General features: G+C 55.9%; 1 protein-coding gene across 1 annotated transcript in view; it reads left to right on the forward strand.

Moving 5' to 3' along the window:
* Positions 1 to 15,825, forward strand: part of PPP5C (protein phosphatase 5 catalytic subunit) — a 19,486-nt gene extending 3,661 nt beyond the window's left edge. The window contains exons 2-13 of the mRNA XM_026013846.2: positions 2,615 to 2,856; positions 8,649 to 8,796; positions 9,500 to 9,621; positions 10,453 to 10,518; positions 10,836 to 10,934; positions 11,748 to 11,853; positions 12,596 to 12,738; positions 12,887 to 12,974; positions 13,792 to 13,832; positions 13,923 to 14,101; positions 15,027 to 15,108; positions 15,303 to 15,825. Coding sequence (XP_025869631.1) covers positions 2,615 to 2,856; positions 8,649 to 8,796; positions 9,500 to 9,621; positions 10,453 to 10,518; positions 10,836 to 10,934; positions 11,748 to 11,853; positions 12,596 to 12,738; positions 12,887 to 12,974; positions 13,792 to 13,832; positions 13,923 to 14,101; positions 15,027 to 15,108; positions 15,303 to 15,365 — 1,379 coding nt within the window. The 3' untranslated portion in view covers positions 15,366 to 15,825. The remainder of the gene's footprint in view (positions 1 to 2,614; positions 2,857 to 8,648; positions 8,797 to 9,499; positions 9,622 to 10,452; positions 10,519 to 10,835; positions 10,935 to 11,747; positions 11,854 to 12,595; positions 12,739 to 12,886; positions 12,975 to 13,791; positions 13,833 to 13,922; positions 14,102 to 15,026; positions 15,109 to 15,302) is intronic.
* The last annotated feature ends 1,378 nt before the right edge of the window (positions 15,826 to 17,203 follow it).

Genomic DNA, 17,203 nt, shown 5'->3' on the forward strand with positions numbered 1-17,203 from the left:
GATGCGGGAAGTACAGTCCCCTCCCATTTCCTCTGCCCGATTCTCCTCTCCTTTTCAGTTAGTCATATATTCACTTCTTTTGGAAGTATCTGCTGATGGCTTTCTCTGCCGTAGCCACATTTCATAGGAGAGTTTATGTAGCCCTCACAGCTGGGTGAAGCAGAGAACGGCTGATCGTCATTCCTGCTTTTTCAGATGAGCCAGTGAAGATGCAGGGAGGGAAGGCTGTTTGCCTGAGGCTTCGTGGTCAGCATCCGCAGAGCGAGGTGTCAGGCTCCAAGACACCAGGCTCCCCACCCCAGGCCAAATGGCCACTAGAGTAACACCTCAGCCATCAAGAGAGCTGGCCAGCTGGCCTCTGGAACTTAGCCAGGTGGCTGGAAGTAGTCCTCGAAGGCGCTGGCATTCCAGGGAGGGTCCGGCAGACTTAGGCTGTCTGGTTCTGCCCTTGCTTGTTTCTGGGAAGTCTGTGGGGCCTGCCCTCCGGGACTCCTAGTCCTGAAGAGACACACCCATCACCTAAAGGTGACAAACCCAGAAATGAGCAGGGCTGGGATAGGTTAGCCCAGAGGCCAGGGCAGCCCAAAGGAGTGCCCGACCCAGCCTTGGAGTCAAGGAGGGCATTCCAGAAGAGGGGACATCTGAACCCTCTTTGAAAGATAGTGGGTATTAGCCTACAGGAGGTATTATTTTGTTCCTGGCTGTCTCCCGGGACCTGACTTCTCCTTTTCCTAGTGTCAATCTTTCTGTCTCTGTCTTCCTTCCTTCCTTCCTTCCTACCTTCCTTCCTTCCTTCCTTCCTTCCTTCCTTCCTTCCTTCCTTTATTCATTGAAGAATTATTCATGGAGCTTGGAACTCTCTTCCGTTTTCTTCACCTGACTCATTCTTTTCTCACTCTCCAGGTCTCTCGCTCTGGCATCTTCTTGGTCTGCCCCCCGTGCTAAACGCTCATCAGTTGTGTGTGTGTGTGTGTGTGTGTCTGTGTGTGTGTGTGTGTGTGTGTGTTTGTCGCCCACTGGACTGTGAGCCCCAGCAGGGCAGGCCAGAGCAGAGGGGATGCTGTGTCCTCAGGGCAGGGCCCTGGCCCCCATAGAGCTTAGGTTCAAATTGGGGAAATAGATTATAAGCAAACAAAAAGGAAAGTTATGGTTTATCTGATGCCGCTGGACAAAAATGAGGTGGGAGTTAGGGCAAGCATTCCCATTTTAGGCCAAGTGCTGGGAGAAGGACTCTCAGACTCAAGTCCAGAGCGGGTAACATAAGTTGCCCAAAGACACCCGGCAAATAAGAGGTGAAGCCACGGATTGGGCTCAGGCCACCCGCGCCTTGTGCTGGATTCCCTCTCGGGCTACCTGGCATGGAGAATGAGAATGGGAATGTTTGGTCTTGGCTTGGCTCACAGTTCCTGTGTACCATTTGCCTTGTGACCTCAAGTATGAGTTTCCCTCACTGAGCCTCAGTACACTCATCTGGAAAATGGGGCTAGTTCAGTTATCCTCAGAGGTGTGATGAGGGTTCAGGGAAGGGACTCATGTACCAAGAGCCCAGCGTAGCACTTGGCACATTATGGTCCCCCAAATCAGGCAAGCCCCTGAGCCATAGCCTCCTCTCTATTGAACGGGCACATGGGAAGGGTCCAAGCTTGGCTCCGCAGACACAGCCTGGGTGTCTGACCTTGCACAAGACCTCCGTGGCTCATCTGTAAAGTGAGCACCAGACAGTGCCTATGCCGTGGAGAAGTGACGGTTCCCTGAGTCAAGATGTAAAGTGCAAGGCACAGTCATAGCTCATTTCCAATAAAATGAACCTTTTCCCATTGGCCAGATGACACATCCTGCTGCTCTACACTTACACCTCAGTGTCCACACCCTACTGTGGCAGTGGCCTTTGGGATGTGTCTTGTCCTTGCCCTCACCCTTCCATCCTCCCACTCACTCTGCAGCCCCACCAGCCTCTCACTCACTAATCCTAAAATACAAGGCTTATGCTGGCAGCACACTCCCTCTGTCCTTGCCCGGGGCCTTTGCTGGACCCCCTGTTCCTTCTCTTGGGAATGCTTTTCCTCTTGTCCAGTTCTTTTCTTTTGGGTCTCTGCTAATATTTCCCCTTCTCGAGGCCTGAGTAAGTCCCTTCTCTTTTCCTACTTGTTGTTCTACTAGGCCCCTTCTTTGGGCTTGTTTACTTGTTTTGTGGGGCTGGACATCCAGGGGGCTCAGGGCGGACTCAGATTTGCTGATTCACAACATCTCCGCTCTGGCATTCTAATATATATCCTCTCTAGGCCATAGGACTGGAGTAAGACCCTCCTGAAGTCCTGGAAGAAGTATCCAGGTTGGGGCCATAAGGGGTGATGGCATGGCTGGATGATTATGTGGAAGTGACTTTGAGTCCTGGGGATTGGAACCTGAGGAAACAAAGCATAGGACAGTTGGGACAGGGAGAGGAGGTAGGCTGAAAAGACATTGCTGAACCCAGCTGTGGACTTCAGTTTCCCTATCCATGAATGGGGAGACTGGGCCATTACCCAGCCTAGGGCCTGTTCTTCCTGGGTGGCAGCCGCTGTACCTCATGCCGACGCTGTGCCTCATGCCACCACCTTCTCCATCTCCACAGCCAAGGACTACGAGAACGCGATCAAGTTCTACAGCCAGGCCATTGAGCTGAACCCCAGCAATGCCATCTACTATGGCAACCGCAGCCTGGCCTACCTGCGCACTGAGTGCTATGGCTACGCACTGGCTGATGCCACGCGGGCCATCGAGATCGACAAGAAGTACATTAAAGGCTACTACCGCCGGGCCGCCAGCAACATGGCATTGGGCAAGTTCCGAGCCGCCCTGCGTGACTATGAGACGGTGAGCCGGGCCTTGGAGGGTGGGCCTGGGGAGTAGGCCAGCTGGGGAAGGTTGGCCTCAGGGTGCGTGGCTGGCTTGGGAGGGTATGGGTGGCCATTCATGCATTCAACCACCCCTCACCCATCCAACAGATAAATGCCTGTGAGGCCCCTTGGCCCGGAGCCCTCTTCAGGGGTTCACATCCCAGCTCTACCATAACTTGCTTAGTACCTGGCCTCTCTGTGCCACCTGTTCCACATCATGAAATGGGGAGAACACTGAGACCTACCTCTGAGGGTTGCGGTGAGGAATAAATGAGTCTCTGGAGGGACGGTGATTAACTCCATTGTGCAGATGGGGAGGCTGAGGCCCAGGGAGTTAAGTCACCTCTCTGTCAGCATGCAGCTGGCAAGTGGCAGAACTGGGATTCGAACCCCTGGCACCCATGCCCCCTGAGAGGAGGGGTTTTGCTTGTTCTGTTCATTGGGTCATTGCTTGGCACCAGCAGAGGCTCAATCAGAATGTGTTGCATTATAATTCTGACCCCCCCCCCATTCACCCCCATATTCCCTCCTTTTGTTTCATTCACCATACTGCGATGAGCAACTTCTGTTGTGTGGGGAGGGGCGCCTGGGGGGGTGAGAGCCACAGGCTGCTGTTGGAGGGAAAGGGGCTGGCTGCTGGCCTGGGGTGGAGGGTGGATTTCAGGTCAGGTAAAGTCTTGAGCCAAGTCGTGGGTCAGGAGACACCTGTGTCAGGGTGGGGGCAGGGGCATGGAATAGGAAGTAATTTAGAGACTGGGGGGCAAAATGGAGGAGGAAGCATGGTGATACCTGGGAGGATGGGGGAAGGAACTGCAGAGCTTCAGGTCCCAGGGCGTTCCCTAGTGTAACTTCCCCCTTGTTCTTATCTAGAGAATGGTGGCAAGAGGAGTGGGGTGGCTGTGGGACTCTGGTGAGTGGAGGTCATTGGGGCACAGGGTCCATTAATGAGTAACCCAGGAGGGCACTTGGGGTTGGTCGGGGGCAGGGTTTTCCTGCTGAGCTCCCAGTGCAGGGGGAGACGTGGGGGAGACGGGACAGGACAGAGGACCAGAGGGCCTGAGCACAGGTCTATGGCAGGGCCTTCACCATGCCTGGAACTGTAGGAAAAAGTCTTTCCTGGGGTGAAGACTCCTTCTTCACAGGCAGGGCCTAACCCCACATACTCCATGAAGCTGAGATGGTCAGTTCCAGCCATCTTGTGGACATAATCACATCTGAACTTCTTCCTTGGTCTTTTGGATGTCATGGAAGGCTGGTGGTAGGGGATCCACAGCCTTTGGGAACCACCCTCAGGTGGGGCCACACTCAGCACTTAAATTGTCACAGCCTTAAAAAAAAAAAAATTGTCACAGCCTATTTTCCCGTGGAGTCTTCAGCCAGGAGCCGTGGGGAGTCCCCACATGAGCCTGAGATCCTCGCCCATGTGGCTCCTCCCCCAGCCTGCGGGGTGATCTGCTTCTCTGCTGTGACACATTTCATCAGGCTCTGTGAACTCCCAGCAGGCAGCAGGGCTGCCCATCCGCGCGCGCTACCTTCTGCCCCGGTGCCTTGCAGATATGCTAGAGCTTCAGGCCCCCTCTTGGATCACAGCTTCCATGGAGGCAGAGCCAAGACGTGACCTTGGATGAACACAAGCCTGAGGCTTTGCCTCTCAGCAGCCCTGGCCTTAAGTCCAAGGGCCTTTGCTTTCTTGGCCTCTGTGTCCTCATCTACATGCTCACCGTGGGCCTCGTGAGCTCTTAGCACGCATGAATTCAGTCCATCGTACAGGCAGGAAACTGAGGTCTGGAGGGGGAAACCCCTCCTCCAAGGTCTCCTGGCAGAGCTAAGACTAGGACCTGGAGTCCCGTCTTGTGACTTAGTGGTTTGAGACCATTACATCTGTCTTCCTCAACTAGAATAGAAAAAAAAGTAATTCGTTTAGAGGAATTGTGTATGTATTTGTGGAAAAAAAAATTCTCATTTATGTGGATATGGATGTGATATAAAATGTGTATTTCCTTATGGTGAGTCATAATCAAAAGCCTCAAGGTCACTAATGTAGGAGTTGGCACTGGCAGCATGGTCAGGACACCCAGCCATTGGTTGGGTAGCTCTGAGTGCTTTGGCTCTCTGCCCTCAGTGTCCTCCTCTGTAAAAGGGGAAGAACACTAGGGCCTGCCTTAGAGCGTTCTTGCAAGGAATAAATAAGATAAGTAAATTGAGAGTGGGGCCTGCCCCTCCTTGGCACTTGCTGCCATTTCTCCAGGAGGGTGTTGTGGGGGATGGAGGGGGAGGGCCTGTGGCCCACAGGAGGGGCTGGGTGCAGATGCCGGTGTGCCCCTCCAGGTGACTGGAGGTTCTGCAACCACAGCCCGGAACACTTGTAATTATTAGGTGCTGATTGGACTTGTTGGGGGCGTGACATCATGCGTGGCATTTCCCGGTTATTACACAGGTGGCCTTCCAGTGTCATGGAGGGTTCACAAACCTGGGTTCCTGTTTGATCAGTTTGAGCATGTGGCTCTTGCCTGTGAGCATTCCCAACTGAAGGTGGCAGTTGTCAAAAGCAGCTCTTGAGAGCATCATAGCTTCACATGCAGTTGTAAGAAGTGAACAAGTGAGACCTAGCTCCCTGGTTACCCCAGTGACACATCTGTGTTAACTATGCAGACACCATAGTCCGGATCCGGACCGGGATACAACTCACATACTACTTTCTAAAGAAGAGTCCAGTGTTGAGTTCTCTCTCACAGGCCCCTCCAGTCTGGAGCAAATGACCTTCCCCAGGAGCAGGGGGGCTTGGCAGGGCCACCTCTCCTTTGCCAGCCCGTAGTGAGTCCTAGCAGCAGTGCCAGCCACCAGGCATGGAATGAGCACTCGCTGGCTGCCAGTGCCTGTGACGGCCCTCCACTGGCACCCTGCCCTCCTGAAAGCTGAGGGGAGCTGAGGATAGAGGTGGCGTGGCCCTGCAACTCCCCAGAGGGTATACGAGGTGCTGTGGGGACAGGTGGCAGCAGGCCAGGAGGGAATGTGTCCTAGCTTGCATGGTGGAAGACTGGACCCTAGGCGGGAAGAAAACGGAATCCTGGCTCCTTAGGCCTCATGTCTCTGGGCCTCAATTTCCACATCCATTAAGTGGGGATTGTGGTAACACCTAGTAGAACCACTTTGAGGATAAAATGAGCAAGTTCAGTGCATACAATGATGTCAGGCACGTAATAAGTGCTCCAAAAATTACTTGTGTATTGTTACTGCTCCTTCTCCCCTTTTCCCTGCCTTGTTAGTATTTATCCCTGTCCTCCACCCACCCTAGGAACTCTCTGAGAACAGGGGACTGGCCAGAGGAAATGCTTAGTGGTTCATCCATCCCCTGGGAGGCATTCACTCCCTCTTGGGGCACAGCCACAGCCTCACCTTCATGGGGCCACCTTCCAGTGGAGACACCCATCTCCAGCCGTGCTTAGGACTGGGGCAGGTGAGCCCCGGGGTCTCGACCCAGCCAGGGGGGTAAGGGTGCTCCTGGAGGAGGGGCGGCGGTGCTGACAGCTGGAGGAGGAGGAGGAGCTAGGAAGGAGTTGGAGGTGCAAGTGAGGTGTTCTGGGCTGGGGGCAGCCCGCACCAGGTGACAGGGAGCTGGCACGTTGGACTTGTGGGTTTGGTTTGGCTGGGTTGTGCTGGGCAAACAGAGAGCAGAGAGGTGGGCAGGCCTGTGTGGGCCAGGCCAAGTGGCGGTTTGGACTTGATCCCAGGGTGTGGACTCATACCCTCCCCAGTGGGAAGGACTCCAGGTGGTGTCTGGTGCCGCCTACCTCCCCGAGCCTCACACCACGCCCACACCCCAGGTGGAGCTGCCTGGCAGGCTGCCCTAGCCGAAGCCTGCCCAGACAGGGAGGAAGCCACCGCGTGCCATGACCCAGCTTCCTGCCATCCACTGTGTCTGTGCACCCGTTCCCAGAGTGAATGAGCCACAGTGACCCATGGGTTTTTTTTTTTCTTTTTTTGTGGCTTTTATTCTTTTTTTTTTTTTTAAGATTTTATTTTTATTTATTTATTCATAGAGACACAGAGAGAGAGAGGGGCAGAGGAACAGGCAGAGGGAGAAGCAGGCTCCATGCAGGGAGCCCGATGTGGGACTCGATCCAGGGTCCCCAGGATCACACCCCAGGCTGCAGGCGGCGCTAAACCGCTGTGCCACCAGGGTTGCCCGCACGGGGGTTAGCAAGTACCTCTGTACAGGCTTCTGACTCCCTCTGCCAGCCTTTCCCTGGGGGCGGTGGCATCCCGCACTTGAGGGCTGGCTCTGGCACCTCTCTCTGGGCCCCTGGCACAGGAGCTGCAGGACCTACTCCTTGGTCAACCCGCAGGGTGGGCAAGTTGGGCAGGGTCTGAGCATAGCAGTTATAGTTACAGAAAATGACACTGAGGCCTGGGGGCATGACGTCCTTGCCAAGATGACACGGTAAGGAAGTGACAGAGCGGGATCCCTGGGTGGCGCAGCGGTTTAGCCTTTGGCCCAGGGCGCGATCCTGGAGACCCGGGATCGAATCCCACGTCGGGCTCCCGGTGCATGGAGCCTGCTTCTCCCTCTGCCTATGTCTCTACCTCTCTCTCTCTCTCTCTCTCTCTCTGATGACTATCATAAATAAATAAAAATTAAAAAAAAAAAAAAAAAAAGAAGTGACAGAGCCGGGGCATGTGGCCTTGTGTGCTTCCAAACTGGGAGGATCAGAGTTTGTGGGAAGTGAGATAGAAGGTGGTGGAGTGGTGGAGGGTGGGGAGGGATCAGGTGCCTTTGTTGCACACTTACTGGACCCCACAGTCACGTGCCTGGGGCTTTTTGTGTGTGTGTAATCCCATTTCCAGCATGGCGGCCCATGAGAGGAGCCACGAAGGGCAGCCTCCACTTGTGTGGACTTTACTCTTGCTGGCACCACCGTGCACACTTTGTGCATGTTCACTCCTGTGAGCTGCTGCCTCTTGGGCGGATACTGCTACAGCTTCCCTCTTGCAGAGAGGCTGGTCCTGGGTTACTCAGCTGAGGACTGGTGGGGCTGAGATTTGAACCCAGGCGGCCCACAGCTTTTACTGCCCTGCAGAGGAGGACACCAAGGGGACAGCAGTAGGTGCTGGCTGCGACGTGCCGGGCCCTCTGTTTGTTACCTGTTCTTCCCCACGGCCCTGTCAGGTGGAGCTAGTCGTGTCCCATGTTGTCACACACACACCCCACACCCACACCCCGCCTTTATAGGTGATAAAAACGGTCCCAGTCAGCCAGCAAATCATTGGTTCTGTTGCATCTGGGGCTGTTCGTGATTGTAGACCCAGCCCATCCTTTCCTTCTAATCCTATCCCCCTTGGTGTTGACTCTCATGTCAGTAGAGTGAGCCTCAGCCTGCTGTGGTTCCCACAAGCAGCCAAAAGCTGAGCGTGTACTCCTCAGCCGGGACGCTTATTTTAACGACAGAGCTTATTTTTGTAAGAAATCCCCGCTTGCATGGGTTCACGGTGTTTACCAAACCCCAGGACAGCCCTCTTTGTGCCGGCAGCTCTCCTTGCCCTGTTTTGGGGCACACAGGCTGGAAGTGAGAGAGTGGAGGGGTGTGCCAGTGGTGCGTGGAGGCCGGTGGTCTGGCTTCCGTGTCTGGGGAGCCCAGCACCAGGCAGGCTGAGCGCAGCCTCAGTGTCCCCACTTCCTGTCTGCTTCTCTGCCCTAGGCCAGCTGTGCCTGGGCCTTGATGCCTCTTTTCTTCCTTCCCTCGCTCCCTCCCTTTCTGCCTGCCTGCCCAGGTGGTGAAGGTAAAGCCCCACGACAAGGATGCCAAAATGAAGTACCAGGAGTGCAACAAGATCGTGAAGCAGAAAGCCTTTGAGCGGGCCATTGCAGGCGATGAGCACAAGCGCTCCGTTGTGGACTCGCTGGACATTGAGAGCATGAGTGAGTCAGGCCTAGGTGCCCTGCCACGCCCAGCCCTGAACGCACCACATCCTTGCCTGGGCCTTCTCCACTCCCCACGTGACTATACCCCTGTCCCCAGCCCAATGTCTGTTGCTCCTCTGTCTACGCTCCTGGGAGCGCCACAGTTCCATGCCGAGGTTTGCCAGGGTTTGTGTTCCCTGGTTCAGGCGAGGTGGGCGAGTCCCTCCTGCCCCGTGCCAGGGCCCAGCTTCCTACTGGCATCTGTACAGCCCACCCCACCCTCAAGGGCCTCCCCATGGGATTTGTCTCAGTCCCCCGGGTGCTCATACAATTCAGTCACTCGTTCTACAGATAACTACTAGGTGCCAAACCCTGTTCTAGGCCCTCGGGATACAGCTGCGATTAAAATAGTCTCTGCCCTCATCAAGCTGATGGCCTGGTGGGGAGAGAGATGATTAACAAGTAAACAAATGAATTAACTGTGTTAAGTGCTATAAAACCAAGTAGGCAGCAGGGGGGAGGGGTGCTGGAAGAGGGAGCTCACTATACAGAGAGGTTAGCAGAGCTGGCCTGAGCAGAAGGGAGTGGGCAGGGGAGGGACCTTCTCCCTCCCTCATCCTCTCACCCCATGCCCAGGAGCCAGCCACCCCTCCATGCCCCCACCACCACCTTGAGGGCTGCGGCCACTGACTCTCGCCCCTGCTTTCCATTCGCACACCAGCCATTGAGGATGAGTACAGTGGGCCCAAGCTCGAGGATGGCAAAGTGACAATCACCTTCATGAAGGAGCTCATGCAGTGGTACAAGGACCAGAAGAAACTGCACCGGAAATGCGCCTACCAGGTAAGGCCTGTGTCAGGCACTGCTCACACCTGTCACCGCACGATAGCATCGCAGCGCTGGCAGTGCCCAGCCTCAGCCACGGAGGGCAGGTTGAGAAGAAGGGTGGCCACGGCAGACGGCACCGCCGAGTGGGGAGTGTGCTGAGCAGTGCAGAGGAAGGCTTTATTTCTGATGCTGCATTTTCGTTTCTGGCATTTCCATCTAGTTATTTTTATTAATAGTTTTCATCTCTCTGCCCCATATGTTCATGCACGTTGTCTTTTCCACTAGATCTTTTACACATTTATCATAGTTATTTTAAAGTCTCTGGTAATTCCACCATCTGGGTCATCTCTGGGTCTGCTTCTGTTGTCTGTTCTTCATGCGTCTCATCCTTTTTTAAATCGTATGCCAGACATTTTGTGTAAAAGAACAGTAGAGACTGAGCTGAGTAAGAATTCTCCGCCGAAGATGGCGGCCCCGTCTTGTGTTGGGCCACTGGTGTGAGGGGCTGAATCCCGGCAATCTGCAGTTGGCGCAGCTCTTGGCGGTCACCGCTGACTCGTGGTGTTTTCACACTGGAATCAGGACTCTCCTTCAGCCCTGGTAGCATCCTGGGAATGTCTTTAAGTTGTGAAGTCTCCAGCTTCCAGAACTGTGGGAGCACTCGGATTTTCAGCCCCATAGCCAGATTTTTGGGCCGCTGGGGGAGTTCTGTGCTCTCCAGTTTTGCCCCCACTTTTCCCTGCTCTCCACTCAGTGGTGCCTCCTGGTCAGCCCAGGCTCTCCGGGACCCGGAGTGGGCAGCAAGCAGTCCCACCGGCTGCGCTCACAGCCTGCCCTCCCTTCCAGATCCTGGTACAGGTCAAAGAGGCCCTCTCCAAGCTGAGCACGCTCGTAGAGACCACACTCAAAGAGGTGCGCGCTGTTGGGTGGTATGTGGACCGGCCAGGGGTGGGGGGCTCCCTGGCTGGGGAGGGGCTGTGGAGCTCAGAAACTCACAGACCCACCTGGCTTGGTCTGCCTTTCCTCTCCCCCCACCTCCTGCCTCTCCCCTGAATGTCCCTCTCCCCTCCTGGTCTTTGTCCCACCTTCTCCATTTCTGTGTCCCCTGCTTGTGTCTTTTGCATGCCTCTTCTTGGTCTGCTGTGACCTCTTGCCCCTCCCCTCACCTCTGCCCCCTCCCCACGTCTCTCTCTGGGCCCCTCCCTCTCCGGTGGCCTCTTTTCTTCCAGACAGAGAAGATTACGGTGTGCGGGGACACTCATGGCCAGTTCTATGACCTCCTCAACATATTTGAGCTCAATGGTTTACCTTCGGAGACCAACCCCTATGTATCCTTCCTCAGAAAAGCACACCCTCCCCTTCCTCCACCTGGATTTGAGAGAGGCGCTCCTGCCACAGAGCAAGGCGTGGACCTGCAAAGGGAGAAGCCTGACCAGTTGCTCAGGCACAAGGATGTGGTGCGAGTGGCCGGCCAGCACCAGATAGGCCAGGGCTCGTTCCCTACATGCTGTGTGACCTGGGCAGGTGGCTCAGTCTCTCTGGGCCCCAGCCTCTCTTCATCTCCAGATGAGGCTGCTATAAGATCATATGTGTAACAATACCAGGCATTGCCACTTCCCAGCTGTGTGACCGTTAGCAATACCTCCTCTCAGTGCCTCAGATTCCTCGTTTGAAAAATGGGGATCGTAGAGTCTGCCTCATTGTTGAGAGGGTTGCAAAGAGCTGAGGCTCTGAGCCTCACAGTCAGAGCTGTATAAGTGTTTGCTGAGGTTATGACAATTGCTTGATTAATGGCCACCGTGTGGGGCCACCAGGCCTGCACAGTATGGGGTGGGAGGGTCTGTGTTCCATTTCCCCTGTGATTTTGGGCTTGTATTTGGTTGAGGAGGGGGAGCAAAGCGAGCTGACCACGTCATGTCCCCCTCTACCATCTGTTTCCCTGAGAAACAGGTGAGGTGGGGGATCTCAGGACTGTCCTGCTGAGGCTCAGATAGGCCCAGCTGCCGGGCCAGAGAGAACACCCCAGATCCTCCAGGCTTGCTGACATCCCCACTCCTAGGAAGGAACCGGGAGCCATGGGACCTGGAAAGGCAGGGGAAGAAGGCAGTGCATGCCCCACCTCGTTTTCCTTAGCAGAGCAGATATTTAATGGCGACTTTGTGGACCGCGGCTCCTTTTCTGTAGAAGTGATCCTCACCCTGTTTGGCTTTAAGCTCCTGTACCCAGATCACTTTCACCTACTTCGAGGTAAGCTGGGCAGCAGCAGGGTTTGGGGTCAGTGTGGCCTTGTGCAGGATGAGCTCGCCAGGGAACAAGGAGCCCCGGGGGGTGGTGGTCCTGACCATTGAGAGATGGAGAGGGTAAGGGTGGGCCGGGCTTGGGGCTCCCAGGGGTCTGAGCACTAGTGGTGGCCAGGTTCATGGCCAGGTTCGGGGGGGTTCACACAACAGCACTTGGTACACGGTAAGTGCTCAGTAACCACCTGCTGTGGGCTTCTCTGTAGGAGGTGGTGAAGAGGTGGGTCTAGCAGAAGATTTGACTAATCCAGACTCAGCAGACATGGGGGCCTGGGCAGCTTCTTTATCTCCCCCGAGCCCCAGGAACCCGGGAGGGGAGAATGAGGTTGTGTGTGGGAAGTTGGAAGCACAGCACGGGGCCAGCCCACAATAGGTGTTCTGTAGCAGGCCCCTCCTTGGTCCTTCTGGCTTACAAGGCACAAGGCTTCTCCAAAATGAAGCCCAAGGCTGAACCAGGCCTGCACCTCATGGCCACACACCTGATGTGTGCTTTTCAGACTGTTTCTCCCTCCAGAAAAGGGACCGAGAACAGTGTCTGCACCTTGTAAGGTTTCTGTGAAGGGCCAACAAGCAGAGGTGTGAATGTTGTTGGCTTGGGGCCGCCAGGCAGTCACCCTAAGCCCCAGGATGTGGGCCCCAGGGGCGCCCAGGCAGGGGATGCTGAAGCTTCTCTTCGTTCTGCTGCTGGCCAGGCAACCACGAGACGGACAACATGAACCAGATCTATGGCTTCGAGGGAGAGGTGAAGGCCAAATACACAGCCCAGATGTATGAACTCTTCAGCGAAGTGTTCGAGTGGCTCCCACTGGCCCAGTGTATCAACGGCAAAGTACTGGTGAGGGTGGCAGACAGGACCCCTCAGGCTCCTCCCACCCCTGCACCCATGGGGGCCACATGCAGACAGATATGCTGGTGAAGCAAGTTGGAGGGGTAGGGTGTGGCTGGCACCTCCACTCACACAGCTGTGTCACTCCCACATCCAGATCATGCATGGGGGCTTATTCAGTGAGGACGGCGTCACCCTGGACGATATCAGGAAGATCGAGCGGAACCGGCAGCCCCCAGATTCAGGTGACCAGGGCGGGCTGAGTGGCAGTCCCTTTCCTTCCAGGGCTGCAGCATCTCCAGCAGAGACGGGTGGCCCTGCCCCGGGGTGGGCTTCACACCCTCGGCAAGGACAGCAAGGCTGAGCCTCCGTGTCCTCTGGTTGCCGCACCTCCTTCATGGGGCTGGGCTGGTGAGGGAGCATTTGTGTTCACGGGGAGCACATATCGGTCACTCATTTGTGAGTTCAGCTGCCGAGCCCAGAGAGTGACAGACAAATCAGGGCTCCTGTTTCGGCAGTGAGGACTGACGGAGCGTTCTCATGCACATGCACACAACTGTGGGAAGTGCTGCCCGGGCCTGAAGAGGTTAGGATGGCCTCTCTAGGGATGCCACATTAGAACTCATGGGGAAGGACCCACCTGCCACATAGAAGATGTCTGGGGCAAGCACAGGGGGCCCCACATCAGGGGTGAGTTTGCAGGTGGGAGGAACAGCTGGCAGGCCAGTGGTTTAGGGGTGAGCCAGGATGTACGTTAAAGGGATTAATGAGGCCAGACCCCGCAGAGCCTCACAGGCCTGAGTGATGAGCTTGGGCTTTGTTCCTAGGGCAGTGGGGGCCACAGCAGGTTTTGAACAGCAGGGGTGTGTGATCTGAGCTATACTGTTAAAAGTTCCTCCCATTGTGGGGCCATAATACATTGAATGGGTCTGGAGGAAGCGGAGGTCACGAGGCTCAGAACCCTATTTCACATGCCCCTGCTCAGGGATGCCCTGCCCAGCCCCCACCCCACCTGTACTGTGGAGTGGGCCAGTCCCTGACGTCCCCTCTCCTCCCCCCCAGGTCCCATGTGCGACCTGCTCTGGTCAGACCCACAGCCGCAGGTCAGTGTGCGCAGGGCTGCGGCCGGCAGGTGTGGGCTGCGGGCAGAGAGGGGTGGGGCGGTCAGCACCCTGAGCTCCCTGTCTCCCCAGAACGGGCGCTCGGTCAGCAAGCGGGGTGTGAGCTGCCAGTTTGGCCCTGATGTCACCAAGGCTTTCCTGGAAGAGAACCACCTGGACTACATCATCCGCAGCCACGAAGTCAAGGCGGAGGGCTACGAGGTGGCACACGGTGGCCGCTGTGTCACAGTCTTCTCCGCCCCCAACTACTGGTGGGTCCCACCTCCTCCGCTGATCTGGGCTTCTTTTTCCCACCCACTGATTTTTTTTTTTTTAACTTTATGATAACATTTCAAAGACAGGTAAGAGTAGGTCAAATAGTATCAGGAACACCTGCGTGGCAGTCACTCAGATTCAGTAGTTACCAACTCCTGGGCTCTTTTAAAGCAAACCCTAGGCATCACCTCTTTTATGCACCGACACCCCCTTATGTTTCTGAAAGAAAGGACTCTCCTTTTCTCTATGCAAGCAGGGTACCACTGTCCTACTGTCAGGTGTCAGGAGAAGTCACCTGAACGCAGAGCTCTGTTTCCACGTCTCACATAAATGTCTCTTTGCAGTTTGAGTTCTTCCTAGTAGGACCCGAGTAAGGGCCCCATTCTCAGTGTCCTGGTCTCCCAGTTCCCTGTCCCTCCTTCCCTGCCACTTGCTGGGTTTTGGTGGAAGAAACCAGGTGCCCTGACCTGCAGGGTTGCCTGTGCTCTGGACCAGGCCACCCATACCCTGGGTGCCAGTCACACGTTCCTCTATCCTCTATGTCTCCGGGTGGTCAAGAGTTCAGGGTTTGGCAAGAGCCCTGCCTCCATGGGGCTGCTTGTGCTCCCTGTCAGCTCAGGAAGGCCCTCTACTGGCCCCCCATCCTACCTTCCTCCTCCCTCCCCTCATCCTCCCTCCTTTCCCCAGGATCCCTGTGTTTCTGCGTTGGCCTCTTTCTCACTTACATGTCTCTGTCCACCTGTGTCTGTGTTTCTCATCCTCTCCTGGCTCTCAACATCTATGTACCTGTTTCTGTCGGTCTCCGATGGACTCTGACCGTCTGTCTCTCCCTCCTTTCTTGGACTTTCTGCCATCTAGCCTCCTTGGGTCTCTTCTTCCCCCATCCCATCCCTGACTGGCCACTCTGCCCTGTCCCCACAGTGACCAGATGGGGAATAAAGCCTCCTACATCCACCTCCGGGGCTCCGATCTGCGACCCCAGTTCCACCAGTTCACAGCAGTGGTGAGTCACCAGCTGGGTCCCCTGCTTTCCCTGGCCTGGACGTAGGGAGGACCAGGCTGAGAGGCCTAGTCAGGGTCAGGGCCCAGTGCCCAACAGCTCTTGCGGGGAGGGAGGTTCTCTGCATCTAGTGCTCAGACTCCCCCTGAAGCCGCCCCATTTCTGTCTTCCTTGTCCTCTGTGCTTTTGCTCCCCAGCCTCATCCCGACGTCAAGCCCATGGCCTACGCCAGCACGCTGCTGCAGTTAGGGATGATGTGAGGCCCGAATGTCCCAGGGCCTGCACCCCATGTGACCCCAGGCCCAGCCCAGGGCAACGTTGGACCCCTTTTACTTTGTAAAGTTTGTATTTATTCCCCTATAGGTTTGCAGAGGGGGTGGGGAGCCGACCAGAGGGTCCGCTCTCCGGAGAAAGAGAAAGGAGGTGGAGAGGCTGGGGTTGGGGCACATCCGGGCATTGCAGAGGGAGGGAGGCCACTGCATGTGGGGTGGGCGGGGCCCAGAGGTTTCCCCGCCTCCCTTGTTTGCATGGCCCCTCCCCCTGAAGCAATAGGGCCCCGCCATAGGAAGACCCCCCCCAGAAGGAGGGTCATCAGGGAGGCCTCGCCTGCATCCCCCCTCCTGGCAGCCCCGAGATGGGGCGAGGCTGGGGCTCACCCCCTTCCCCAGCTATTTTATGTCTGTAATTAAATGTTAAAATAAAGTCATTATTGTAAGTCAACTGGTCTCGGTGGAGCTGCTGGGATTGGGATGAGCACAGCATCTGGAGGGGTTGGGAGGGGTGCCACAAAGCTTGGGGTACCTTGGGACTGGACCAGCCAGGCCACCCAATGTCTGCCCTTCCCACGGGCTCTGGTGGGAGGACCCCCCACCCCCACCCCAGCAGTGGCCCAGGGTGCACACCGGGAAGCAAGGTGCAGGCTGGGCCGGGGTGGCCAGGCCAGAACAGAAGCTGGAAAGCCTCGTCCTTCCCTCTAACGATCTGGTCAGCAGGTCCTCACTGAGGCTACCGCCTGCCCTCAGCCACTCAGTGTCCGCCAGGGCAGACCCCACTCTGGCTCTTACAGCACCCAGTGAAGCAGACATTTCCCCCCGCCAAGGAAGACCAGAGGTATTTTCTACTGTTGTTCTTTCATTCTCCATCAGAGATGAGTATCGAATCCCGTCCAGGCTGCTATGCCTGGCTCTGGCCCTCTGGAGACATTTTTGTTTTCAAGTTTGAGCTCCTCTGGACCCACCTTTTCCTGGGGAGATGTAGACCTGGGTTATTGTCTGTGTAGGAGAGTGGGGTCCTGTGAGCACGTTGACCCCCTGGGTTGCCTCCCCTGGGGCAGAAATGAGATGGCTGTCCTGATTTCACTGTGGTATTTGGAGAGACTCCACTTTAGCAATGTGGTATGGGAACCTCCTTCCTGGGGGTTAGCATATCCTGAGGAGGATAGGCACAGATCCTGATGTGCCGAGTCCCATTTACTCCCCACAGGAAGGACGTGTTCTGAGGAGGCCTTCAGACCTGCATGTGGATCAGGCCTGGTGAGAAGCTGCAGTCTCCACAAGCACACTGGGGTTGTGGCTCTCCAGCAGCCGTAGCCAAGAGGCCCCAGACCACCTACCCCTCCTGCTTGGTAATTTGCTAGGAGGACTCACGGGACTCAGAAAAAGCGGTTATGGTTAGTTTATTACAGCAAAAAGATTAAAATCAATAGAGATAAGGGACACACAGGGACGGGGACAGGGGAGCAGGGAGTCCAGGAGAGACAAGGCTGGAGCTCCCACTTGTCCTATACACAGGAGAGTCACACACACTGATTTCTCCCAGCACAGAAGCAGCTCACTCAGGCCTTGGCACTCAGGGTCTTTATTGGGGTTGGTCACTTTGACTTCCTCAACTGCGGGCTGACCCTTCGTCTCCAGAGACGGGCTGGTGTCATGTAGCCCAGAGTCCCCAGCATAAACCACCTCAGGTGGCCCAAGGCCCTCAGTAAATAAAAACCCTCATCAGGGAGGATGTTCTCAGGGCTTCAAGGTCCCCTCCTGGGAGCTGGGCAAGGGCCAAACCTTTATTTAGGCAAGGTGAGTCCTTTTGCTACACAACAAAC

The sequence above is a fragment of the Vulpes vulpes genome, chromosome 1, assembly GCF_048418805.1.
Source record: "Vulpes vulpes isolate BD-2025 chromosome 1, VulVul3, whole genome shotgun sequence".
In the NCBI taxonomy this organism is placed as follows: Eukaryota; Metazoa; Chordata; class Mammalia; order Carnivora; family Canidae; genus Vulpes; species Vulpes vulpes.